At 36.6% G+C, this 23841-nt stretch overlaps 1 protein-coding gene across 5 annotated transcripts in view; it reads left to right on the top strand.

Moving 5' to 3' along the window:
• The window catches only part of KLHL32 (kelch like family member 32), a 129363-nt gene that overhangs the window by 75259 nt on the left and 30263 nt on the right, over positions 1 to 23841 (top strand). For 4 of the 5 annotated variants that reach the window (XM_055714698.1, XM_055714696.1, XM_055714697.1 and 1 more), the window contains one exon: positions 14530 to 14745. The exons of the other annotated variant lie outside the window; for it this stretch is intronic. In XM_055714698.1, coding sequence (XP_055570673.1) covers positions 14530 to 14745 — 216 coding nt within the window. The remainder of the gene's footprint in view (positions 1 to 14529; positions 14746 to 23841) is intronic. 5 annotated transcript variants of the gene reach the window in all.

Genomic DNA, 23841 nt, shown 5'->3' with positions numbered 1-23841 from the left:
CACTCATTTGTTCTAATTTGAATGTAAATGACTCTAAGGTTTTACAAATAAGGTGACAGACTCGCATAAATGTAATTGCAGGGTTCATCTCTCTCTTTTTATATATCACTCATTAAGTTATGAATTAAATACATCGTATTAAACCAGGGGCATGTCCAATGATGATATTGTAATGGCAAATTACTCTATGCTATTAGAGGTGTATTTTTTATTCATGGACATTAATTTGTCATTAAGCGGCATTAGTTTAGCACTTTTATGTGGAAGACGTGACCTGAAAGAGACTTACAGCTCTAATGTGAAAGAATGGGAATACAGGGACCAGATGTACAGAGATTTTTTTTTTTACCTCCAGTAAAGAAGTAGAGGGACATTTTAGTTAAATTTGCTTTGATCTAAAGCAATTTCAGTTGTGTTAAGCCGTCTTAGCAAAGGTGTTTCTGAAACATGAAGATGCTTTGGCTATAAAGTATTTACCAATATGGGAAAAGCCAGAATGCTAAGTACAAAATGGTGACTATAAATCATTTGTAACCTATGAACCTGAAGAGAACATTGGGCCTGAAGTGAGTTACAATCTGATTTTATCTCAGAAGTATCACTGGGGTAGAGAGTTAATTGTCCATCTTTTCTTTCCTCTGTACTGGCTTAGCCAAAACAAACTAATCTTTTTTTCCTCCTTAACTGTGAAGAAAGTATCTTTTACTTTCCTCTATACTTTGTATTTTTAAACACAACTATTATTATTTTCACAGGGATCAATTTCAAGTTTGAAATGTTAAGCAGGAGAAGAATCTTTCTTAAGTAAATGAATGAGAAATTTTATTATTTGATTAAATTTGAGAGGAAACTTGGCACTTGAAGCATTAAACTGAGGAAAATAAGGAATGACTCTGCTTTGTCTTTTATGAGGCTTTTTTAAATATCTTATTTTCATTTTACTGTCAGCCTGATAGGAGAGAATATCCATTCAAAACCTTGGTTACTTAATGGTGGAAATGGAGATGTCATAAAGGTCCAAGCTGAGACATCCCCCAGTTTGGCAGTATTTTCATTTTAGACATTTCTTTAGACAATTGCTCATTAAAGGCAAAAAGTCTGAACTTGATATGGATCTATGTAGTTGATTCCCCGTACCACTGTTATAGGTTATGTTTTTCTGATGGCTTAATCTTTTCTTTTTGATCCATCTCTCTGAACTGCTTACAACACACTTAACTAGTGTGTTTTGCTAGTTAAGAAGAAAGATTTGTAATGAAAATGACTTAAGCCCAAAGTATACGTAAGTAGTTTCAGAAATTTAAATACCCCAAATTATCACCTAGTTTTAACTGCTGTTAAATACTATTTCAGTACTTAATAGAAAAACATTTTTCATTGAACCATTTCAGTTTGTAGGGGAGCACAAAGAAGGAAACAAGTTTCATGTAAGGCTGTTGGTGTTTTTTAGTAGGTCTCAGCAGCGGTAAATGAAACAGCATTTTAGCATGTTCCATCATTTACAGTGTTTTGTTTGCACAACTGCATCAGAGTAGAATTTGCCAGGGAACCAGTATCTTGCCTCAGAATTGTGATGTAGGCTAATTCTATTGAAAACAAAACCTCCGTTTCTGTGCAGGGTATTGAATAGGTCTTGAACGCAGAATGAATATAAGTGTATGCATGCTGTCTTACTGAATCTTCAGCCAATATGCAATCAGAGCTTTGAAAGTTATAAAATGCCCTCATTCATCTCACTAATTATAAAAATTATAGATACAAACCTAAAGATTAGTAGTATCAACAACTTTATTGATCATCAGTCATGTCCTGCAAGTGTGTTATTCCAAACTGAAAAATGTTTGTAACTTTATTCACTTGTTTTCCTGTGTAATCTATTCTAAACATCTGTTTATTAATGTGGAGGAAGACGCTGCTAAATTTCCCATCTGTTTCAACAGAGTCTTACAGAATTTGTGATTTCTACCATTGGTTGTGTCTAGTTGCATAGGTGGCATTGGATCTTGAATGATGTTAACCATGACTTTTATTTGCAGTTCAGCGGGAACTGAGCTACTAACACAGGGAATAGTCTCTACATTAATTTTTATAGAAGCTGTGGTGCCCTCTGGATTAGAGGGGTAGTAATATATTGGCTGGACTTGCCTCGTAAACACTGACCTTTGTGAAAGTTTCCAAAGCCACTCAAAAGAGTTCTTTTTCCTATATTCCATTTCAGTGTTTTCTCCTTGTTTACCATAAGCCACATCTCTTCTAATTATATATGCAAGAAGGCCTTGAATTTCCATAGCATCTAAGCACACCTGTTTATCATGAGGGAAAGTACTGTAGTAACCTCAGGTGTGCTCAGCCCCCAAAACACATTGGGATTGGAATTCCCACAGACTTGAAATAGCATATGGTGGCCAGGGATAAAGCTAGGGGACAGGCCCAATGCTGGGAGACAGGCCCAATCAGTGTTTTTATGTCCTTCTGTTTTGTTTTTGCCTGCCTCACTATTTTTACTGATATTTGCAGCATTACCATCTTCATGGGGAACTGAAGTATGCAGGAAGTAGATGTATACACTGGTGATGTCAAGGACCCTGACAGGCTGATGGTGAATATATTTACTAAATACTTGAAAGTGTTTGACTACCTAGAGGCTGATTTGAGTCTTAACTTGGATGTGTATTATACACCATTGGTAAAAAGTCTAAACAAGTTCTGGACTCATATAGCACCATTCAGCCCTGGATCAAAAGTTGAACAGATTAATCAAACTTCTTGAAAAGGAATAAAACAATTAGTGAAAATGATCAGTGTGTGTGGTGAATATTTTGGGGTAGGGGAAAACAAACAATATCGGGCATATGTAACCTTTGATAAGCTGTTGTTAGCGTTTTGCTTTTAGGTGTGGTTGAAATCTTTGAAATTTAGCAGCATTACTTTGTAAAATCTGAAATTTCTGATTTCTATAACCTTGCATGGTATAATCATTGACTAAAATCTTTTTCAGTAAGTAAGCTCTAGTTAATTTTAAAAAACCAGTGACTTTGGCTGCAGAAATACATTATTTTTGAAGTAACTGAGCTATGTCCCTCCTCTAAACGCCCTTCGAATTTTCTGTAAGAGTGTGTCTGGCTTCATTTCATGTGTTCCATGGTTTTGAGCTACTGGCAAGCATCTGTGGTTGCGAACGCTTAGAAATTGGGCCTGTAATGATCTGTTCTGCTTTTAAATGTGGTGTCTTCCCAATGAAATCTTGAAGCCAATGAGAATTTCATGATTTGATTACATCTTAAATATATTATGACGCATTGATTAAATATTTTTCTCTTCTATTTTTCTGTGGAAAAAAAGCCTTGGTGGTAAAGCATGGAATTCTGATTGTTAGCTGTTTGAGATTGGGGTGGGGGTGGGGAGGGGGGAGAGAGAGAAGAATGATGAGGGATTATTTTTCATTCTTGATAAGAACTGCTAGAAACTACATGAACCAAAGTTGGCATGATCTTTGAAGTCTCATGCCTTCAAACATGTTCACTTCAAAGCAGTGTGAACATTCACACATTAGTTTTGGGAGGACTTGTGACTTCTTTGACACTACTGAAGGACAGATGTAGGAAATGTCAAACTGGGCATTGAGTCAGGGTCCATTTTTTACCTTTGGGCTTTGCCCTTTCTAGGTTTCCTATTTTTGAGAGTCGAGTTTATAATAATTTTGACCAAGAGAGTGATAAGTGAATCCCTAGTCAATAATGCTTAACATACAAGCAAATCCCCCTCGATCCTCATGCATACTGAATTATTTTTTTTATTTTTTCCTTCTAATTCAGTGTTCCTTTCAGTATTGTTTTCATTCTTTCACTTCTTGTATGTGGACTACTACTACTTTTTATCCTGCTTACCTTCTAAGATTAGTTCTGATTATTATGTAGGAAACCTACTAACCAGCACAGCTCCTAGCCATGAGGAGGAGAGATGCTCTTCTCACTGCATAAATTTAGGGACAGTGTGTTGTGGAGGGTTTTATTTTACTGAGACATAATGCTTATGCAAAACATGCTACAGACATTTTGCTGATAGATTGAGCTGTATAAATAACTTTAAATTGTGTTAAAGTTGGGGGTGGGGAAGAAAACAATTTTCTAAGTACTAGAGCACTGGAATGTGTTCCAGGCGTTTGAGGTTCTGGGTTTCGTATCTTCTGCATCATGGGAAATCTTTTAGATTACTCTTTTTCTCCACCTTTTTTCTCTGTAAAATGAGAATTCGCCTTGGTTTAGTGCTGTGAGCAAAAACTTTCTTAGTGATTTTTGAGCTGAGGTCAGGTAGTGCAGGAGCACAGAGATACCTGAACAAATGACAGTTTTCCAAATAAAATGGATATGTTGCCTTTTCATCATTCACATGCAAGTTCTTTTAACTGCTGAGTACCCTCATATCTTCCTGCAGCTGCAACAAGTCTCTTGTTCTTTAGAGGAATGTGAAACCATATGCCCTCAGAGGTGAAGTTGTGCAAATATTTCCTCCTTTACCTGTATAGACAATTGTCAAAAGACTTGGTTTATTGCAGCAACTTTTTTAATGCAGAGTTGTGAAATGTTCTTAATCACACGAAGGCAGTGCTATCAGTCCTGTACTTCCTAGTCCAGTGGCTAGGGTAACTTTGATCCTATATTCATGAGCCAGAAACTATTTTCCGAAGATTTGTTCAGAAATTTTTTGCTTTCATATATTCTTTCCATTTAATAAAAATCTTTGCTTAAGGTCAAATCTTCAGGAGTCTTTCTTTAAAACTAATTTGAGGACATTAAAACTTGCAAGGTTGGTTTCCCAGCCTATAGTATTTTCATATCCTTGAAGTGTGGACTTCAGAACTGGGACCGATATTTGAGCAGTAGCTTTAAAAATGCAACGTGGAAGCAGCAAGAGTGTTTGGTTTTTTTATTGAATGGTACTTGGTGTGCATTTTATGACATGAGTTTTTTGTTTAGTTGTTTTTTTATTCCTTTGGTGCAGTACTGTTCTGAGAACTGATATTGCTATTTATGACTGCTTCTTAGTGCCTCCTGATGGTCTGTAAGTGTTGTTCTGAATAGCGCCTGGTATATTTTCTGTATTAGCTATGTGACTGGTTCTTGGATTTTTATTTCTTAATGTGATCACTTTGCCAGGAAAGCCAGATAATACTCATATTCTGTCATTCCCGTAATTTGTTACCCCATTGCTTTTGCAAAGTCTTCTGCAAAATCTGCGGGCGAAACTTACCATTCTCTAGTTCAAGTAAACTGTTAACAGTATGGGACCAAGAGTCAATTCCTTGAGAACTTTGCCAGAAAATGTTACACTGCTTTATGACCTACCATTAGTAACTTCATTTTGAGATGGTCGTTAAACCAATCTTTGATCCATCTAAGATGCATCTTACTAAAAGTATGTGATATATGAAATTTATGAAATACTATAATGCTCAACTTTCTCTAATACTCCTTGTGTTAAATTTGTCCCATTTTATTCTGCCAGTATTTCTTGTAAACTTGGGAAAATGAGCTCTTCTGAGGTTTCAAAAAAAAAGTTCCCCTACTGACTCCTTATTCCTTTCATAAAAGTCAAACATTGATAGATAGCTGGGGTGATGTGATTTTTACAATGCATTAGGAGCTACTGATTTCAAATTGGTGACTGATTCCGCTTTGTCTATCAAAATTATGCTCAGTATTGAGTTATTGTGCACTAGATTCAGCTTCTCTGTAGATAGTGTCACATACTGCCGTAAAATTCTGAGAAAGCTTTGCTGTTTGCATTCAGCAAAAATTTCTAAGACTTGAATCTGTATGCTAATTGACCTGTCATTCCACACATTTTAGTTTGTTTCATTATCTGGTGATATTAGATGTCCTGCTTGCTACAGTTACTTTTTTCCAAATCTCCATTTTTAAGTGTGTTTATTAGCTCTGTAATCCTTAAGCATTTGGTGGCAGGCTGTTGCCCATGATTCTGAAGCAGAGACAGGTTTTTAAGAAAAATGGTTTATTACAGAGCACACATACACATCATTGTAATGTTCCAGAAATAAAATGTCATAAAAGATTATGAAACAGTTATTTGAATCATATTACATATTCTTTGCATATGAACACCTCCCCTGTTCTTATTTATACCTAGAGTGTTAACATTAGTATATTGATAATTTTGGAATATGCTCCCTGTGTTTGTTGTTTAGCAATACATCACGAGTGTTGACTTCCATTTTTAGTTAGTGACTATCATGCTATTACCCATCTTCATCCTTATTCATTTACATTTATGTATTACATTTATCCTACAGTTGGAGGAACTATCACCCAGCCTCGCTGAGAAGCCATGTGTTCTTTTGATTGTGTTTCTAATTCTCCTGCTAGGTTCCAGTACTGTTTGCTCCTGCTCCTTGTTGTCTCTGGAGTTCCTGTCGGGATCCGCTCTCCTGTTCTGCGGTCTGGGTTTTTTTTTCATGCTTCTGCATTTAAAAGTGCTAGTGTCTTTCTCTGACCTGCCAGGGCTCCAAAGTGGACCCTAAGCAGCACCATAGAAACGGACTTCCAGGCTTCAGGTTTTGTCATTGTGATTTGGCTCGCAGTGGACAGTGATGCAGACAGGATCTTGCTTAGCTGTGGAATACGTTATGGACAGTGCAGCTAGAAGGGGGTGAGATTTTAGCTGCAAAGTTCAAAGACGTCATTACTGAGTATACCCAAACTATTTAGTGTTTTTAGAGGCTGATGAGGGGGGTCAACAGAAGTTTTTCACAGTGACGGGGACTCCTATGGGTAATTTCCATCCTGAATATTTTTAATGTGAAAGACCAATGGTCTTTTTCTGTTGATCTCAGTAATGTGTGACATGTTTTCAAGAGACTTTAAAGAGATTCATTGTGAGGCTGGAAAACTTCAGCTTTGAAGTATTAAGTTTTGATAAAATAGTAAGTTATTTTAAAAAAAGGCATTGGAAAGGGAAGATATCGGGTACCTTAATACATCTACTAACAGATTTATGTTGATTTTTTTTTTTTCTTACTCTCCCCTTCCCCTTCATGCTGGTAGTGGAATTAAGAATAAAAATGACACTTTAACATACTGTATATTAGAAACATATTTTCTACTTATATTTTCACTGTGTTTGAGAGTTTTCATACTTTATAGTGATTCAAAACTTACTTTGCTTTTCAGAATATTAAGGGGATTTCCTGCCTACTTTTGAAACAGATCTTAAGAAGATTATTGAAATAATATTTCCCCCAATAAGTAACTGGTATGTACCAAGACAATTACAAGATCTGTTGCTCAAATGTAGAAAGAAATTAAATAAGCAATTGGAAAATAATTTCTGAGCATCCCCAGTAGAATCTACTGTATCATACTCAATTCCCATTTGTAACATGTCGTATTATTTCTGTCCTGCCTTGGCAGATGGAAGGGCTGTTACAGTGTCTCACTTGAGGATCAAGTTTACAGAGAATTTTTGTGTATTAAATCATACAGTGGCTTTGAGCTATAAAGCGATACCATCAAGAAAAAGGCAGTTTGAGTCTAGAATATTTCATGCAAGGTAATTTATAAAGCTAAGGAAGTATTAATGCTGGTGTGTACAAGGTATTGCTGAAAAATCATGAATACTGTGAAGAGTTTGTTCATGCAGAGGAATAAATGAAGTCAGACTGGGAGAGGTGTAGAAAAGGGCAGCTAAGATGATCAGGAAGGCCTGTTTTATGTAAGGAGATTAAGAGAGCTTGGCTTGTTTAGTCTAGCAAAATGAGGAATATGATTGCTTTCTGTAAACATATCAAGGGAATAAATACTGAGGGAGGGGGGAGCGTGGAGAGAGTGAGTGGTGTTAAAACTAAAAGATAACGTTGGCACAGGAACAAATGCATATAAACTGAGCAAATTAAGCTGGAAATTAGGAAACAGTCTCAAAATCAGTTGAGCCTGCTTGTAGTAGTAGCTGGGAGCAAGAACAGAGTGAGTTTTGAGATGGATCTTTCTTAATCTGTGATTAAGATTATTTGATGAGCTTGTCCAGCATAGTAGAGGAATAAACTTCTGCTCCTGTATTCTCATGGCGTTAAACTGTTTCAATTAAGAGTCTGCAAAAGAATTGCAAGCAATAGTATTGTACAGTCCTATTTTTCTTTATTCTTCTTGCTGACAGTAAGTAATTTTTTACATGATACCCCTGTGAACTTTGGATTTCTAAAGGACAGAAATTGCTCTTTCTGGATTTGACAATAGCAGCAACAAAACCAAAAAATCAACATTTACTATAAAAGATTGCTGGTGGTTGATGGATTAGCCAAGTAGGTTTCAGCTTTCCTCAAGCACTTTACTAATGCTGAAGAGTTAGCAAAAATATTAAGTAACAAAACATCTGTAAAGACTATGTACCAATATTCTGTGATTTCTGCTGGAGTAACGAATGCAGGATTATGTCATTCCTCGTAGCATATTTGAAGAAGAGACAGGCTCCCTTAATTGGCAAGAACTGTAAACATTGATAAATCTGATTAAATCCTCCCTTTGGGTTTCTACTGGCTGAAATTGTATAAAAGGGCAGGTGATGGTTTAGATGAGTTTTCCATGTTTTGTTTCATCCCTGTATTTTTTATTTGTTAAATAATACTGATTGTTACAGTTACTTTGCCAGGAATACCTGGCAAAATATGGAGCCAGGTGAGGTGTGAAGTGCTTCATTTGGGGAGTGTTTGTGCCAGTTGCAGTTTGAAAAATTAAAAAAGAAAAAAATATTCTCACAGCAGCATCTCTTTAGCAGGGGGAAACAGCTATTGGAAACTCTGCAGAACCTTACCTGTGGTTGTTCCAATGGTACCATGAAACTTTTAATTGTGTAGACTTAAGGTTTCATTATATTTCTTTCTGTGATGCACATAATCCTGTATGTAATATACGAGGTATGTACAATCAGAGTCACTTAAATTGGATAGCCATTTGAAAATATTTGTGCTATTTTATAACTTAGATTAATCTATCTGGGATTCTAGAAAATATTTTCTCTTTTTGGTTTTACTTTTTGAGTATCTGCATATGGCATGTGTCACTTCCTTTTTTGAAGACCACACCTGTCTCATCATTGTGAGCAATCATGTCTTTCCACTGTGCTTGTGAATGTCACAGGTTTCCTCCATGCTCACTAGCACCAGCCAGCAGGATTGAACCTGGAAACCAAGCATATCTAGGGAAACACTAAGAAGGGGAAGTAATGCACATAGTGTGGAGGGAAAACAATAAGGCTGAAATGCTTTGATATTGTTGCTCTTATACTTAGCCCCAGACCTACTGTGAAATAACAGCAAGAATGCAAAATAACTGTTCAAGCTTCAAACAGAAAACAAAAGCAAGAATTACCAGAAGTGTTGAGAAAGCAGTGATATACCAGAAAAATTAATTTTATAAAATGAGTCATTTAAGAAGTCATCCTTTACTGTGCCTATAAATAAATCTACAGTCTGCACTGGTCTTGTAATAAATGTGAACACAATTTTATACATTGCAAAATTCTAACCCAGCTGTTCCACTGTGACCAGGCTTCAGCAAAATGTCTTTCATGGTTCAACCTGATGGCTTCAGTGTTTAATGGAGGCAAATTTCAAATAAGATTTAAAATACCATTTTTGAAGTAATTTTGCTTATGCTTAGTATGGAACACGCATGTCTGCTGTGCTATTGGGTATGTGCATGATCTGTTAGTTCTTAGGTAAATATGTAAGGTTTTGCAGAATGAGAACTTTTGATACAGAAGGGAAGAGCTAGAACCAACAAAACTGGATTTCTTTTCTCTTAAGATTGTGTTATTCCCTTTTTTGGTTAGATGTACATTTTTATCACTACAATTTTTAATTTTTGTACTATCCCTTATCTATTTAGAGTCTGTCTTTGCTATGATTTATGTTAAGGCTTTTTTCTGAATGCTGCACCTGGTTTATAGTATTTAACGTAGCAGAGAACCTGGAGGACACAGGGTCAAGACCCTGTTGTGCTAGGTGGTGTTTTGGGATTTTAAATAAACATGTCCCTGTCCCGGAGACCTTGCACTTCCTTTTTGCTTTAAAGAGGCTGAACCCCTTTTAGGGAAGGGGGAAATAGAGGAGAGTTGCATGGTGACACTGTTATAGCAGCAAGGCTAGTTGTTTTAATACCTTGATTTATAACTGTGTTGTAATCTAAATAGGAAGCAGGTGGAGTTACAACCGGGTACGATTCTTTGGATATTAATGGCTTGGCTTGGCAGTGGAATTCTAAAGCTGTATATACTTTTTCTGTCTTAATTATGCATTCATTAAAAGCTTTTATACCCAACAGAATAAAGTAAATATTGTTTGATCTCTGTAGTGTGCTCCCACACTGTAGATTTGCACAGCAGGGTCTTGATAATCTGAATAAATTGTATTTCCCCAAGGAGTTTATCTTTCAAATAAGGTCATAAAGAAATGCATTCTTTCCCCTTAGTTCTCCTTGTGCTTTTTCTACTATTTATAACACGGAGCAGAGGAATAGAGGTATATAATAGTCTGCTGTGTACTTGGTTATGATTAACTCTAATTTATCAATCTGTTACTTCCTTTTCTGTGGCTTGTGCAAGGCAATTATTCTTTAAAGTACAAATGAATAAAGATGGATTTTGAAGTAATTTTAATACAATGTTTATATCTATTTTTCCCATTTGACAATTTATCATATCTCTATATTAAAATACACTTCTGTATTAAAATGTGGACATTGTCACGTAATTTATTTCAAATATTTAGTTTTGTCATCTTTCAGATTATGTTTGTTTGGAAAACTGATTTTCTTTTATGAGGGTTTTACATGTCGGCTCATTGTTAAATTGGTTTGGCATCTAAAGGTTGATACTGCTGAAGCAGAAGACCAATAGTGTAGAACAATAGATTCTCTTACTTCAGAGAGAGGGGAAGCAGGGAGATGGATAGTAAGTAGTATGCATAGGATTAAAGATAGTTTCTCATTTTAGAAGTAGACATTGATAAATAATTTGGCCAATTTATTAAATTGGTTTGAGTTTTATGTGAGATTTTAGAACTATTTCAACTGTTAGTTGTAAGACCTGCATAAATAATCTTAGTCTGAACATGTTTCAGCAGCGTAACATACATCATATTAGAAGAGATAGGATCACTACCTTCCCTAATTCTCTTCAGCTGTTAGTGACAGTTCTGTTTGTGTTCATATTTCATCCTTCAGTTCAAAAAAGATAAGTGGCATATATTAAAAAGTTTTATTAAAAAAAAAAAAAGATTAAAAGTTTCAAGAATTTACATAAACCTGTCTTGTGTTGCATGTTTCTAAAGAATGCATGCTGCGATACAGTACCAGAAGAAAGTTGCACATGGCTTTTAATTTTTGTAGCTGCTCTTTTAACACAGTATAATAAAATCTGTGGAAAACACAGACTGCCACAACCCTTATTCATGCCTGCACCTAAATTTCTTTTTAGTAACCTATTCCATTTTTAAACAAAGTTTTTAATTCAATTAAAAGTTTAGTTTGAAAATCTCTTCAAATCCAGTGATTTTGTTATTTTCCTGTTGGATATTTTTTTCAGGATAGAAGGTGAGGTGCAGGTTTTGCGCGGTTTTTTTACAACTAACATATGTACTGCTTTTTGGTGTTTCTGAAAGTCTTACCACATATGAAGAACTAGTTTATCTGATCTGTGCTATACATCATGCAATCTCAGTGTGACATTTTTGCCCTCTAGTATCATCACAGAGACAGTAATGTATAGTACTATATAATTTTGATTTGAATATTGGTATGACAGTGATAATTTTCATTTGTAAAAGCTAGTGCACTACTTGCTTCTTTGGCAGTGAAATACAAACCTATAGATCAGCTCTAACCTTACAAACCCAGAAATTACTATTTCTGATTACAGGCCGAGACCAGTTTTAACAAAATATACTTGCAATATTCACCAAGCAGTAAACCATAAGTCCAGCAGGTTACTAATACATTATGTTAGGTGAAGCATCAAAAATCACCTGAAGCTTACCAATGAAAATAAGTAAACAAATAAACCCCCATAATAAATAAATAAAGACACATAAATAAATAAGCAGCTGAAATAAGTGAACACAAATAAATAAAAAAAAATACTGTAAATAAACAACTGGTGAGAGTTTATTTATCCATCCATAAGTATATTTGGCCTCTTCAATTGTATGACAGCTTTCACAAAAAACTTCAGTTGGTGTAGATCTGAGGGGATAGAGGAGTTTGGGGAATCATAAAGAATACCCAAACCAAAAATAAAGACTTATCAGTGTGTTTCAGATTTCACTGAAAATGTGAAGATTTTTCAGGGGAAGATTGCATTTTTGTGTGTCATATTACTGTTTCTCTCTAGTGAGGAAAGATTTCCATTATGTTGTCTCCAGTATTCTCCTCTTCTGAAGTCCACCAAAAGCCATCTGTTCTTCCCCATTGACACTTAGTGGGGTTTGATCAGGCCTATGTTGTAATTGGGCTGTTGATCCTCAGATCACAATGCTTGATTATTTATTTGTTTATTTTTGTCCTCACCAGGTATAGCTGTTGACTACAAAAGAGCTCGATAAATATACACTGAGCTATTCTAAATTTCTTTCTGGATGTTTGGCATTCACTCAATCAGGGAGTTCTTTGAAAAGATCATCTTCCAAACCAGGGACAATATATCATGGTTGTTGCTTGTCAAATGCTGTGATGTTTACTTTGATTGTGCTCCTGTGTGGTGTTGCCACCATTGCATGGCCATCATGCAAGTGGTGGTGTGAGGTACCATCTGTGATCTGCAGATACTAAGTCACTGAGCAAGCACACAGAGCAGATACTTCTCATGCAAAATTCATTCCTCCCTCTTTCTTTCAGCAATTGGGAAGCATTTATCCTTACCTCTTTTATGTTAGTGTGAGGAGGAACTGACACTAGAATATCTGTGGCTTTTGGGATGATATCTGTTAGTGCTTGTTCTGACAATGTCAAGAAGTTTTCTTTGTTCATCCAAGAAAACAATGTGAAATTCCAGTGTAGCAGTTTGAGTAGATAATGAGTAGGATTTATCTTTAGTGTGCAACTCTGCTGGGGAAGGTGCACCGATCGGACAGGGAGATTACGTAAGGAGCAGGAGCCTCCACAGGAATTTGATTCAGTTTCTTCCAGTACTGACTCCTCTAAGCAGGTGAAAAAAATTCTTTCTCCACTCTCCATTGCATATGCATAAACAGCTCCACAGTCATTGGGACAGCCACCCAATTCACACGTTCAAGATGTAGTCCATAAAACATTCCAAAAAACCCCCTCTTCGCACTTTCCCATCTTCCCTGTTGCTCTGCTCTATCTGCCAGCCGTGCAGCTCATTTGACATTTACAAGATTTCTTGTCAGTTTCATTTGGTGCTGCCATTCCATCCAGCAGAGCAGTGAAAGTGAAATTGACTTAATTTAGTCTGTTTCTCTTTCCTGCTCTAGTCCCTATGTTAACTAACCGGCAAAGTGAAACTGACAAGACTTCTTGTCATTTTCACACATGGAGCTGGTCAAGGAGAAGGCAGCTGATAGGGAGCATTGCGGTAAATTGGAAGATGAAACCGAGGATTGTGGAGGGGAGAGGAGGAGAGGAGAGGTGTGAGCATGCAGCAAGAACAGAGGAAATGGGTAAATGTGCTTATTTCCCAGATATCCTGGGTGCTTCTCTCAAATACAGATGAATTCTTGGCCTCTCTCCTAAAAGGGAGTCGTGTGGTCTACAATAGCAGTAATTCGCTGTCCAGCCGCTAATATACAAGGGATGCCAAGTTGAAAACATTAGCTTATAAATGTAAGTTATTTGTTACCAGGATGGAAGAAACTTCCTGCCCTGAGTTACTGCAGCTTGTGTCTCTGCAGATTTTCTGCTGCTGGAAGGAGGGGGAGAAGGAATACAAGGCCGGCGTCCACTAGAGGTTGATATCAGTGATTGGAAAAGAAGGGTTTATTTGTTCACTGAAGATACAATTTATACGTAATAAAATGTAGTTCGACATCTCTTGTTTTGTGAGGTTTCATAGAACTAAAAGTTGTACTACACAAGTGCTCTAGATCAATCAAAACAGTAAATAATGAACAAACAATTGCTTTGTAACAAACCATTGTAGTTAACAAACACATTTTTTTAATCCACTTGTTAAATCCTGTGAGCTCTTGTCACATGGTGTAAATCATGCTGGTTTACTATATTACATACTACTCCATAGTTCTTACAGATGCTTTATGCATATATAACCTTAGCAGTTGCAATATAAATTAGTACTATCATATATATTTGCATATGCACTGGTAACATTTACACATACATTTTGAATGAGGCTGTGTTAATTAATTTCAAGTTATATTGCCTTCCTTCTCTACAGCTCCAAAAGAATAACCTCTTTTCATTATCGGACCTGTGGGATTTTTTTATTCTCTGTTTTGGTTGTGTTTTTTTTTCTGAGACATATTTTGTTTGCTTCACCATTTAGGAATTAAATAGCTTTAATTACTTGGACCTGTATAAGCTTGCGGACCTCTTCAACCTCACTTTGTTGGAGAATGCAGTGGTTGACTTCTTAGTAAAACATCTGTCTGAGCTATTGAAGAGTCATCCCGAAGAAGTTCTGGCACTCCCATACTGTCTCCTTCGAGAGGTTTTTAAAAGTGATAGACTCACTTCACTCAGTGAAGAACAAATCTGGCAGGTAAGGAGATTGGTGAACAAGTAGAATGTGCGATATTCTGTAAACTGTAGCAGTAATCTGTTGTTTTGAAACCCTGGAGCAATCTCGAGGGAGGATAAGCACTTGAGCAAAAACTGTGAATAACAACTGAGGGAAATTTTTACATTAAATTCAAAAAAGTTGTGCTGTGTTAATGCAATTAGTTTGTTTAAAAGAGAAATTTGTCTTACTGCTTAACTTGTTTTACTCTGATATGGCCAGAGATTTTCTTCCAGATCCAGCTTTGCTGGTGGGAAGAGGTGGCTGATTCATGCCGCTCAATTATTATTGCCTCTGGTGAGGCTACTGCTGCAAGCCTGGTGGCAAACTTGCTTCTGCAGTCATTCCTGTTCACTTCAGGTAAACTTAGCTGTGTAAAGTCAGTAGTCATTTAGGCCACCACAGCTGACTTTGCCTGAAGCAAATTTAGATAATCAACACAGAGGCTGCTCTGCTCAGAGATGGGTGGAGGTTTTAGTGGAAGGTTTGCAGCAAGAAGCTGGAGATGGAGATAGTTTCCTTTAAAAAAGCTGGATCTAGAAAAGGGCCAGGTTGCTAGCCATATATTAACAAGATAACAGCATTATATTGTGACCTTCAGTGTGTGTGTGTGTGAACCCAATATGAAAAAAACACATAGCCTGTAAAGAGAAACACAAAACCTAAGCCAAAAATCTATCCTTGGAAGTATTCCCATCATATGTCTGTAAAAATTGCAATTTACAATATAGTAGAAGGAAATCTCTATAGTGTTGGTTACCCAAACACTTCTTTCTGTTTTCTTCTGCTGTCATATTTTACAGAGGAAAGTATTTCAGGATATTTCAAGGTAGAATGTAACTTGCTTGAAAGAAACCTGTGCTTTCTTTTTAGGAAGTGTGTTCTATTGGTCCAGAGAAGACTGAGTCAGAAGACTGATTTACATTTCAATCCCTGTTACTTATCTTTTGGATTGTTCTAAGCAAATAATTTCATTTATATACCATCATTTTCATGAAGTGTAAAACATTTTCATGTGTGGGGCACATCATGTTCTGTGAATTAGTAACATCATGCAGCAACAAAATACTTATTCTTAAAAAAATAAAAATGTCTTGGTAAGCTCTTCAAACCATAAAGACAGTATGCAGATGTAACTCAACCCTTCAGTCTGGTAACTGGCATATTTGTTTCCAAAACATTAGATTATGGAGTATTTTACAAACATAGTATTTTCTGCAAATATTAATATAAAGTTAGACTCTTTTCTGTCCCAGTCTCTGGAGTGTGTCTGTGTAACAGAACCTGCAGCACTCTACCCATGATAGTGAATTTGGTTTGGTTGTTTTTTTTTGCATAGTACTCTAGAGTCCTAGCCCATATTCCCCTTATCAGAAAAGGTTTTGATGTTGAAGTTCACATATGGGGCGTGCCTGATTGGCCAGTTGGGTTTTATCATCATTTCTCTGCAGGGTCAGTGAAATCTCCTGGTTACATGCCTTGGGTATAGTTTTGCTAGAAAAGTTGCTAAAGAAAGCCATACAAGTACAAATTAATGCCAGCTCAGTAATGAGCAAGCATATCCAGAGCAATATGCCCTCTGTAACCTGCTGAAACGATGTTTGGGAAGTGGGAGTTTTTAAATCTTGTGTCATTGTCCTGTCCTGCAGGAAGAACTTGGAAATAATTTTCCTAATTGTGTGCGCTCCAGACAATGAACACTTCATGAGGCAAATTTGACAAAGCTTCTGTTTCTGTTGCAGGGTCAGACTGGGGAGAGATACTTATAGGTAATATGCTGCTTTCTGAGTGACAACAAACTCCACGTTGTCCATTTAAGTGTTATCATAATTGCCTCTCTAAAGGTTACTAATACTGTTCCGAAGAATTTTTTTTAAAACTAGTTTTTCCGCTGCAGGCAACACATGCATGTGTCTCTTTAATTCAGTCTGTACAACCAGGAATAAATATATATTTATAAATATTCCAGGTCCCCAGAATGAATTAAAAGACACATAAATATTTACCAATTTAGGCATTCAGAAGGTAATAAGAAACTGGATTTTTGCTTTATCTTAGTAAATAAATAATTCCCTCGTAGTCAACCCAATAGAAGAAAATCAAATCAGACCAGCTATATTGCCTCAAGTGTAGTTAAGTTCATCATTTTTGCTAAGGTTATAGTGGTAATGCAATATAGCATGGAAGAATCTAATATTCAGCCCAGGGTGAAGATTGGGTATGCCAGAGGATTAGTGTCAGGGTGCTTTATAGAAGTGAAACTTGATGGACAGGCTGGAGACAGATCTACAGAATCTCATTAAATTGCTGAATTGTTCATTACTGAGCACTCTCACTGTAATAAAGTGCTCATTGACTTTGACAAATCCCCATCCCATGTCTTAAGGAAGAACAGCAAAGCAAGAGGTGTTGGGGAAGCTGGAGGAAATTGGCACAAAGTGGGGCAGATAATAGAAAAGCTGATGTGGGGATGCTACCGTTGGATTTGTCTGTCTTACCTGTGACTAGTGTGGCTTCCTGCATACACACGTGCGTGTGTGTTACGGCAAGATGAATTCATTGTGTCTGCGAAGCACCTTTAGTAGTAGGGCTCCCATGAAGTCCTAAGCACAAAATTTAAGCTTCCCTCAGATGATCTCTGGAAAGGGTGCCACTGTCTGCAGAGTACGGTTATTTCCAGTAGTTTAAATTACTAATGTCCACTTGGTGATTTGATCCTAATGCACATAAATATTAAGGCAATTATTTTAACACATCAATATGCGTATGCTGATTCTTGGAAGTGATTTAAACTGAAGTGACTGCAGCTTGTATCTGGCACATCTTGGATTTTTGTTTGACTACCGATTCACAATTGCCCAGTTTGTATGAATATGGTGAAATATAGCCTTGAAAAAACAAGTTTGAGAAAGTTAAACAGTAATATTAATGGCAGTATACAAGGACATGGATTAATGTAGAGTACTATGTTCATTCCTGTTGATCTCTTCAGGGAGAAAAATGTGACTTCCAGACCAGGGTAAAGTGGACAAATTAAGTAGTTAATTTCTTTTTTTAGTTCTTGAAATCTTTTGAAACTCTTTGGTTTGATGTAGGTGTCTTATGTTTAGCAAAGACAATGGACAAGAAATATAATGATGTATTTCTTTTAAAACAAATAAACAAAATAAATCCTACCAGTAAACCTTCATAGCCTGTGAAATCGGAACAATTTATTAGCCTTCATCATTAGGGTTTTTTTTTTTTAGCTAGACTAAGACAGTCACAATGATTATTAGTTGACGTAGGACTTGTTTTCATATTGAGCTTTTACATTTTACTAGCATGTGAGATTACGAAACATTCTTTTGTATATATGAAATTTGTGCTTTATCGGCTGCATTAAAACGTAAATAAACTTAAAGCAGTGGCATGGAAGAAAGGATTAAATAAAAACCTGAAGAATATCAAGGAAGAACCCTGAAGAAGTTGGAGGAAAAAAAAGGAACTTGTTTAGTATTTTTCCTCTTCGTCATGGGCTGTGCAGCACACACTTATTCACAGGAAATGGTCATGATGAGGACATAAATGTCTAGTTTATCACGAAGTGAAAAGTGAATCTTTTCATAATTGGCCATTACTTGAAAGGCTCATTGGCTCTACTTTAAGGAAGCAGATGAATTCTTTCCCTTGATAATTGAAAAGGTAACCAACCCTGTAAGACAGAACGTATTCTCAGAGAAATCTAGCAGTAGAGGGCTTCTTGTTGGAACCTTAGCAAGTAGAAAACAAGCTGAATATTTAAGTTAAAAACTGATGTTAGCCTTAGTTGAAATATAGTTATGCCTTACCATGTTTGTTACTAAAAAATTCAGTGTCATGAAGCTTAAATATTCATATTTCAAGGATCATACTAATAGTTACAGATAGAAGTATCTACTGGATCGTTCTGTCTTCCAGCAGTACATTGGTCAAGTCATACTGTATTAAATACTGTACTTGATCCAGGTGAAATCGCAAATCACACTTGGCAAAAAAATCCTAACATGAGATCAGTATAGATTAGTTTTTTACTTCTGTGCTACTGGTTAAGTAGGTTGTTAGAGGATATATATTTTTTAAACAGCTAACATTACAAATAGATCAATTTTAGTATTTGCCAGTACTTCCGAACTTAAGATTAGGAGTTTTTTCTTGTTGTGTTTTTTTTTTTTTTTTATTATTTTGCCATGCAACTCAGTTTCTTGGTAATCAACTAATAAGCAAGCTATCTAGTAAAAACTGCTAGATAAAACTGCATAAGTAGCTGATTCAGCTAGAAAGCATTCAACAGTGTTGAGTCTTTTCCACGTCTAGGCTTCCAAGACATTCCAGCCATATTAACTTCTTTGTGTGCAACTTGTGAACTTGTGTTCGTAAAGTATATTTTCCACATATGAAAGCATAGCACTAGTTATTCCGTTTGTTATTGTGGATGTGATGTGCCAAATCAATCTTTGATCTCTGTATTAGAGAAGGGTCTTTGCTTGAATAAATAGAAAAATAGAAGACAGGAAGACTACAGTGTTACAGGTCAATATGAGTTGTTAATTATCTATTTTATAAAAACAATGAATATATAAATCCAGTTTTGTTAATTACAGTCCTGTTATCCTTTTCTAAGGGAGAGTAAAGTACCCTTTTTTCAATGGCCTTTTCTTATACTTGAGCTCCATTTTTGAATCTCCTGGTGGCATTTGTGCATGGCCAAAAGTATTGTCCAGAGAAATCCCACAGAGTTCAGTACTGTAGGAAATTCTGCAGCGTATGAATTGTAACAGGCTGTTATGATGGAGCAGTTGTCTGCTGAAGACAGGCCCAAAGACAACTTTCCTATGCAGAACAGCGGTTTCCACAGTGGGTTGTCATGTTCCAGCACAAGATTGCCATTCCTTCAGCGCAGTACTTGATTTTATTTAATTTTTTTTCAGCCTTTTGATTCTGCAGGTAATTTTTAATATGGAGAGAGCAAAATGAATGTTTCTCAGGGATGTATATATATGTTTTGATGAAATGCGGTCCAAGTGCCTTGCTAAAAGTGAACTTAAGTTTTACTGCAAAGTAAGTAATGACATAAAGCAGTAAGTGAAGAAAAGCATCTCAGTAATCAACGCTGTGTTTAAACAGTATATTAGCCTTTCACTGTTCAAGAAATAAGCTTAAGTGCTCTCTTGGGCAATAAATGAAATCATGCCTGGTGGTCTAATGCTTGTCCCTAGTGAGTATTTGCCTTAAGTAGAAAACCACCACACTAAAATGTGGCTGTCAGCCCCTTATCAAGAGAAAAAAGGAGTTTGCTTATCAAGGCTGAGGTGAATTGGTGAGGCTGTATGTGAAAATTAGCATGTGGTCCATGTGTGTCTTGTTGAGTTCTCACCCTCTTTTTAGTACTCTTTTCACGAGTAGTCTACCTAAAAGCACCAAAGTGCCACCCTTGAAACTCAGTATCCACTGTGCTAGATTGGTGATGGTTGCACTGTGTATCATAACTAGCTGCAAGCAAGATTACATGGTTACCCTCAAATAAAAACAGTGTGAAAACATAAAATGTGACAGCATGTAGGTTTCCTTTTCCTAAGGCTAATGCTCATTATCACAGGTATCTCACCTGAATTGACTGTGTGCAATGGTAGTACTACTTATGGTCTCTCTAGACTATTTTGTAGGGTTAATTTTTATAAGCATAGGCACACGCAGCATTTTTGGTAGGGTATCCATTATATATAGGCCAAGCTGGCAGTTGTCACGCAGAATCTGCAAGAAGATCAGTGTCCACTGGAGCTACAGACTAGGCAGGGTTTGTGCCGGGCTACAGTGGATGGAGGCAGCTGAATCTCACACTCTGCTCTGCCGATATGCTCAGGTCATGCACGTTTTTCCTGATACAATTTCTGCATCATTTGTAGTAGTAATGGCATTTTGGCTTACACTGGAAATGAATATTACCCCTGTTGGCACTCTCTCCTCTTAATGAAGCACCTTCCCTCTTTGTCTGCTTTAGCTTAAATCTTATGGCCTCTTAATCTTGTCATTTACTGTAAAGTTTTGCGAACTTGATATATGTTTTTCTTCTGAATTTTTGAAAGTTTCTGCCTGTTACTTCTTGAATGTTAGCTAATCTTGTTACTGTTATTTATCAAGTATAGAAGCATAGAAAGGGGTTTTGTGTATTAAAACTAGGTTTATATGGGGAGCAACTGTGTATTCTTCTTATTTTACTGGTTTTAATGTATGTCAGTTCCAATTGGAAAACTTGATTATTTTGCTGCTGTTGCTGTGAGCAATAGAGAATTACTGGAGAACATTACTTTTGCCTTGGTGTCCTACAGTAATATTGCCTCACCTTATTTATCCCAGCTTAACTTCAGAAGTGCACAGAACATCACACCAGTATTTAGGAAGGCTGTTGTGCCCACAGCTCTTGAATTTCGGTCACTTCTTCAGCTAAGCAGTGGATGGGTGTTATTTAGAAAACCAAAAAAGGACAGCAAAGTGTGCACACAGCAAGACTGCTCTTGTGATACTGCATTCTGCATTTGAATTAATCTGTTATAGTGGGTTTTGTGTTTGTTATAGACTGTTATGCTCTTTGTGGCACTGATCTGTCGGAGATTAACTGAAGTATAATTTATTAATGAGCAGGTATATGGTTACATAAAAGACAGTTGCTCAGGCTGTTATGAAAGCCAGGTGTGGTAGGAAATACACCTTATTTTCATTTTTACATTAAAGAGAACAACATTCATAATCTAAAACCCACAGATACCATGGATGATCAAATGAGGCAGTCTCTTGTTACTCTCTCGGTTAATGTCTTCCATTCAGAGATACAGATGGTAGCAATCTCTACTCCCAGTAAAGCTGTTTAACACTGTTTCTGTTGGATTCAAGCTTGTGGAAAATGATAGAAGATGAAAAGTTCTTTTGAGAATTCCCAACTCTGTATTTGAACAAGTTTTCCTTTGGGAGCTGGTAGAAGCATTACTTCTATTTGTAACTATGGTGCCAAAGAAGATGGAGAAACGAAATTGAATTCCAGGTTGTCTAAAACCATACAATTTGTCATCAATACGTTAAGGTAGCTAGAATCTAGTTTTGGAGTTAAGTACCTAAACTAAGTGTGTAAAATTGGTTGAAGTAAATTTGCGCTCGTATGTCTAGACCTGCTATTAAGTGGGTCACTTTGGCGTGACTGCTGAGGCCTGGCTAGCTGTTGTCCCTTGCTGTCGCTCTGGCCCCAGGACCAGGACACTAGTGGCGCCAGGAGGGTGAGGAGGAAAGGAGATGGATAAGCAGTAGCACTACCGCACAACCTTGCTTACTCCTCCAGGGATACCCTTTGGCAGCTTCCAGATGTGCGAGTGAGTTGCAGAGCTGGGGCTTTCATTGCCTTATGACAAAGGGCCGTTCTACTCCTTTGATCACCTTGGACTCCCTCATGCCAGGGAGAAATGGAAGAAATTACGACAAATACGTTTGTCCAAAAAGATCTTAAGCCTCACTGTGAAGTGGCTTCCAAGGCAGAGGTCTATGTGGGGTCGTAATGGCAGATCGAAAGATCGCAGTTTCTGAAGTGAGAATCTGTGCTGAAAAGCTTTCAAACTAAACTTTCCTTTAGGGTGGAGCCTATGTTCATGTGAAACCATATCTGAGTTTTATAAGGCTCACCTTTTAGCAATTGCAGTTGTTTCAGTTAGATTCAGATGTGATTTAGTCAGTTTAAATAATAAATTTATGTTTGTTTTAATCTTGTAGTAGGGAAGCTCTGACATTGCCAATTCATGAGGTACATTTGGGATCTGAAATGTGTTTACAAATGTGGCTGTGTTTAAGTCACTATTTAAAAGAAATAACATTCTTACAACAATTAGTTGATTTTGAAAAATTAGCTCATAACTTAAAAATAATGAGTTTGGCATTAATCTGAAGCCCATCATGTGGAGATTAAATCAAAGTCAATAGAATTGACATCATTAAGAAGATGTGATTTTATTAAAAGGGAAGCTGTTCTCAAAAAAGCCAAGTGAGCTTCTGCTAGTGTACTTGCTTGGGGTTTTTTGTATTTAAAAAAGCAATGGGAGAAAAATATCCCTTTGTGAAAAATCAGTCAAAAGACATACCAACTCTTACAATACATATGTGGCTTTGTTGTTGTCATGCTGGCTTCTGAGTCTTCCTGGGATTTGAGAAAGGAGAAGTGAATTGCCTACTGACAGGAAAAGGCCTAAATGTTCCCACAGTTAGTATTAGTGGGGTCGTCTGTGTTAAAATGAGGTTCCAGCAGTGCTTCAGAGTTGAATCAGGTTTACTAATGCATAATGTGGACTTCAGTGGCTAACATTTGATGACTGCAGGGGTGAAGTGACTGGGAGAAAGTAGGGGACGCTCAGATAGCTTTTGTCTATTTTGATAGTTTTGAATGGTAAGCTGACACTGTTCTTGTCAGAGGGTTTAGTTGGTTCATTAAGATACTAAAGCAGAACAAACCAGAAACAAAGTTCTTATGAAGGTGCTGCTGATAGCACTCGTTTAAAAAAATAATAAAACCACCTGGTGATTTCACTTGGAAAAATTGACCTTGGCGATTTTGTAGTATCATGGCATGTTGAGAGCATACATATATATAAACCAACCAAGGAGAATATGTATTTTGATGTACATTTTTGTGTGTGACCTAAGATATTAATGACATACAAGTCCTGTATAGCTATTGTCAAGATTATTATAGAAGATGACACATTTTATGTGATTTGTTGGATTTGCCTATTAAATCCATAGAAAATTATACCCTAACAATAAGGAAGAAAGGAATAGGAATTTTTCTACATTCAAGAATCATTTAGACTAATTTTCACAGAGCTGAATTGCATTCTTAAGAATTTTGTCGATTTTGTGCCTATTTCATTTTCTAACAATTTTTACTGATGAAAGCTTGTAGTTGCCTGTCTCCATAGACATCCACTATACTTCTAAAATATATTTCAGGGGGAAAAATAACAAGAGAGGAATAGCAATAAAAACAGTGTATCAGACATTGGAAGATTGTAATTTCCACTTATA

The sequence above is a fragment of the Falco cherrug genome, chromosome 6 (assembly GCF_023634085.1).
Source record: "Falco cherrug isolate bFalChe1 chromosome 6, bFalChe1.pri, whole genome shotgun sequence".
Taxonomy (NCBI): domain Eukaryota; kingdom Metazoa; phylum Chordata; class Aves; order Falconiformes; family Falconidae; genus Falco; species Falco cherrug.
This window is presented reverse-complemented; position numbering and strand designations above follow the sequence as displayed.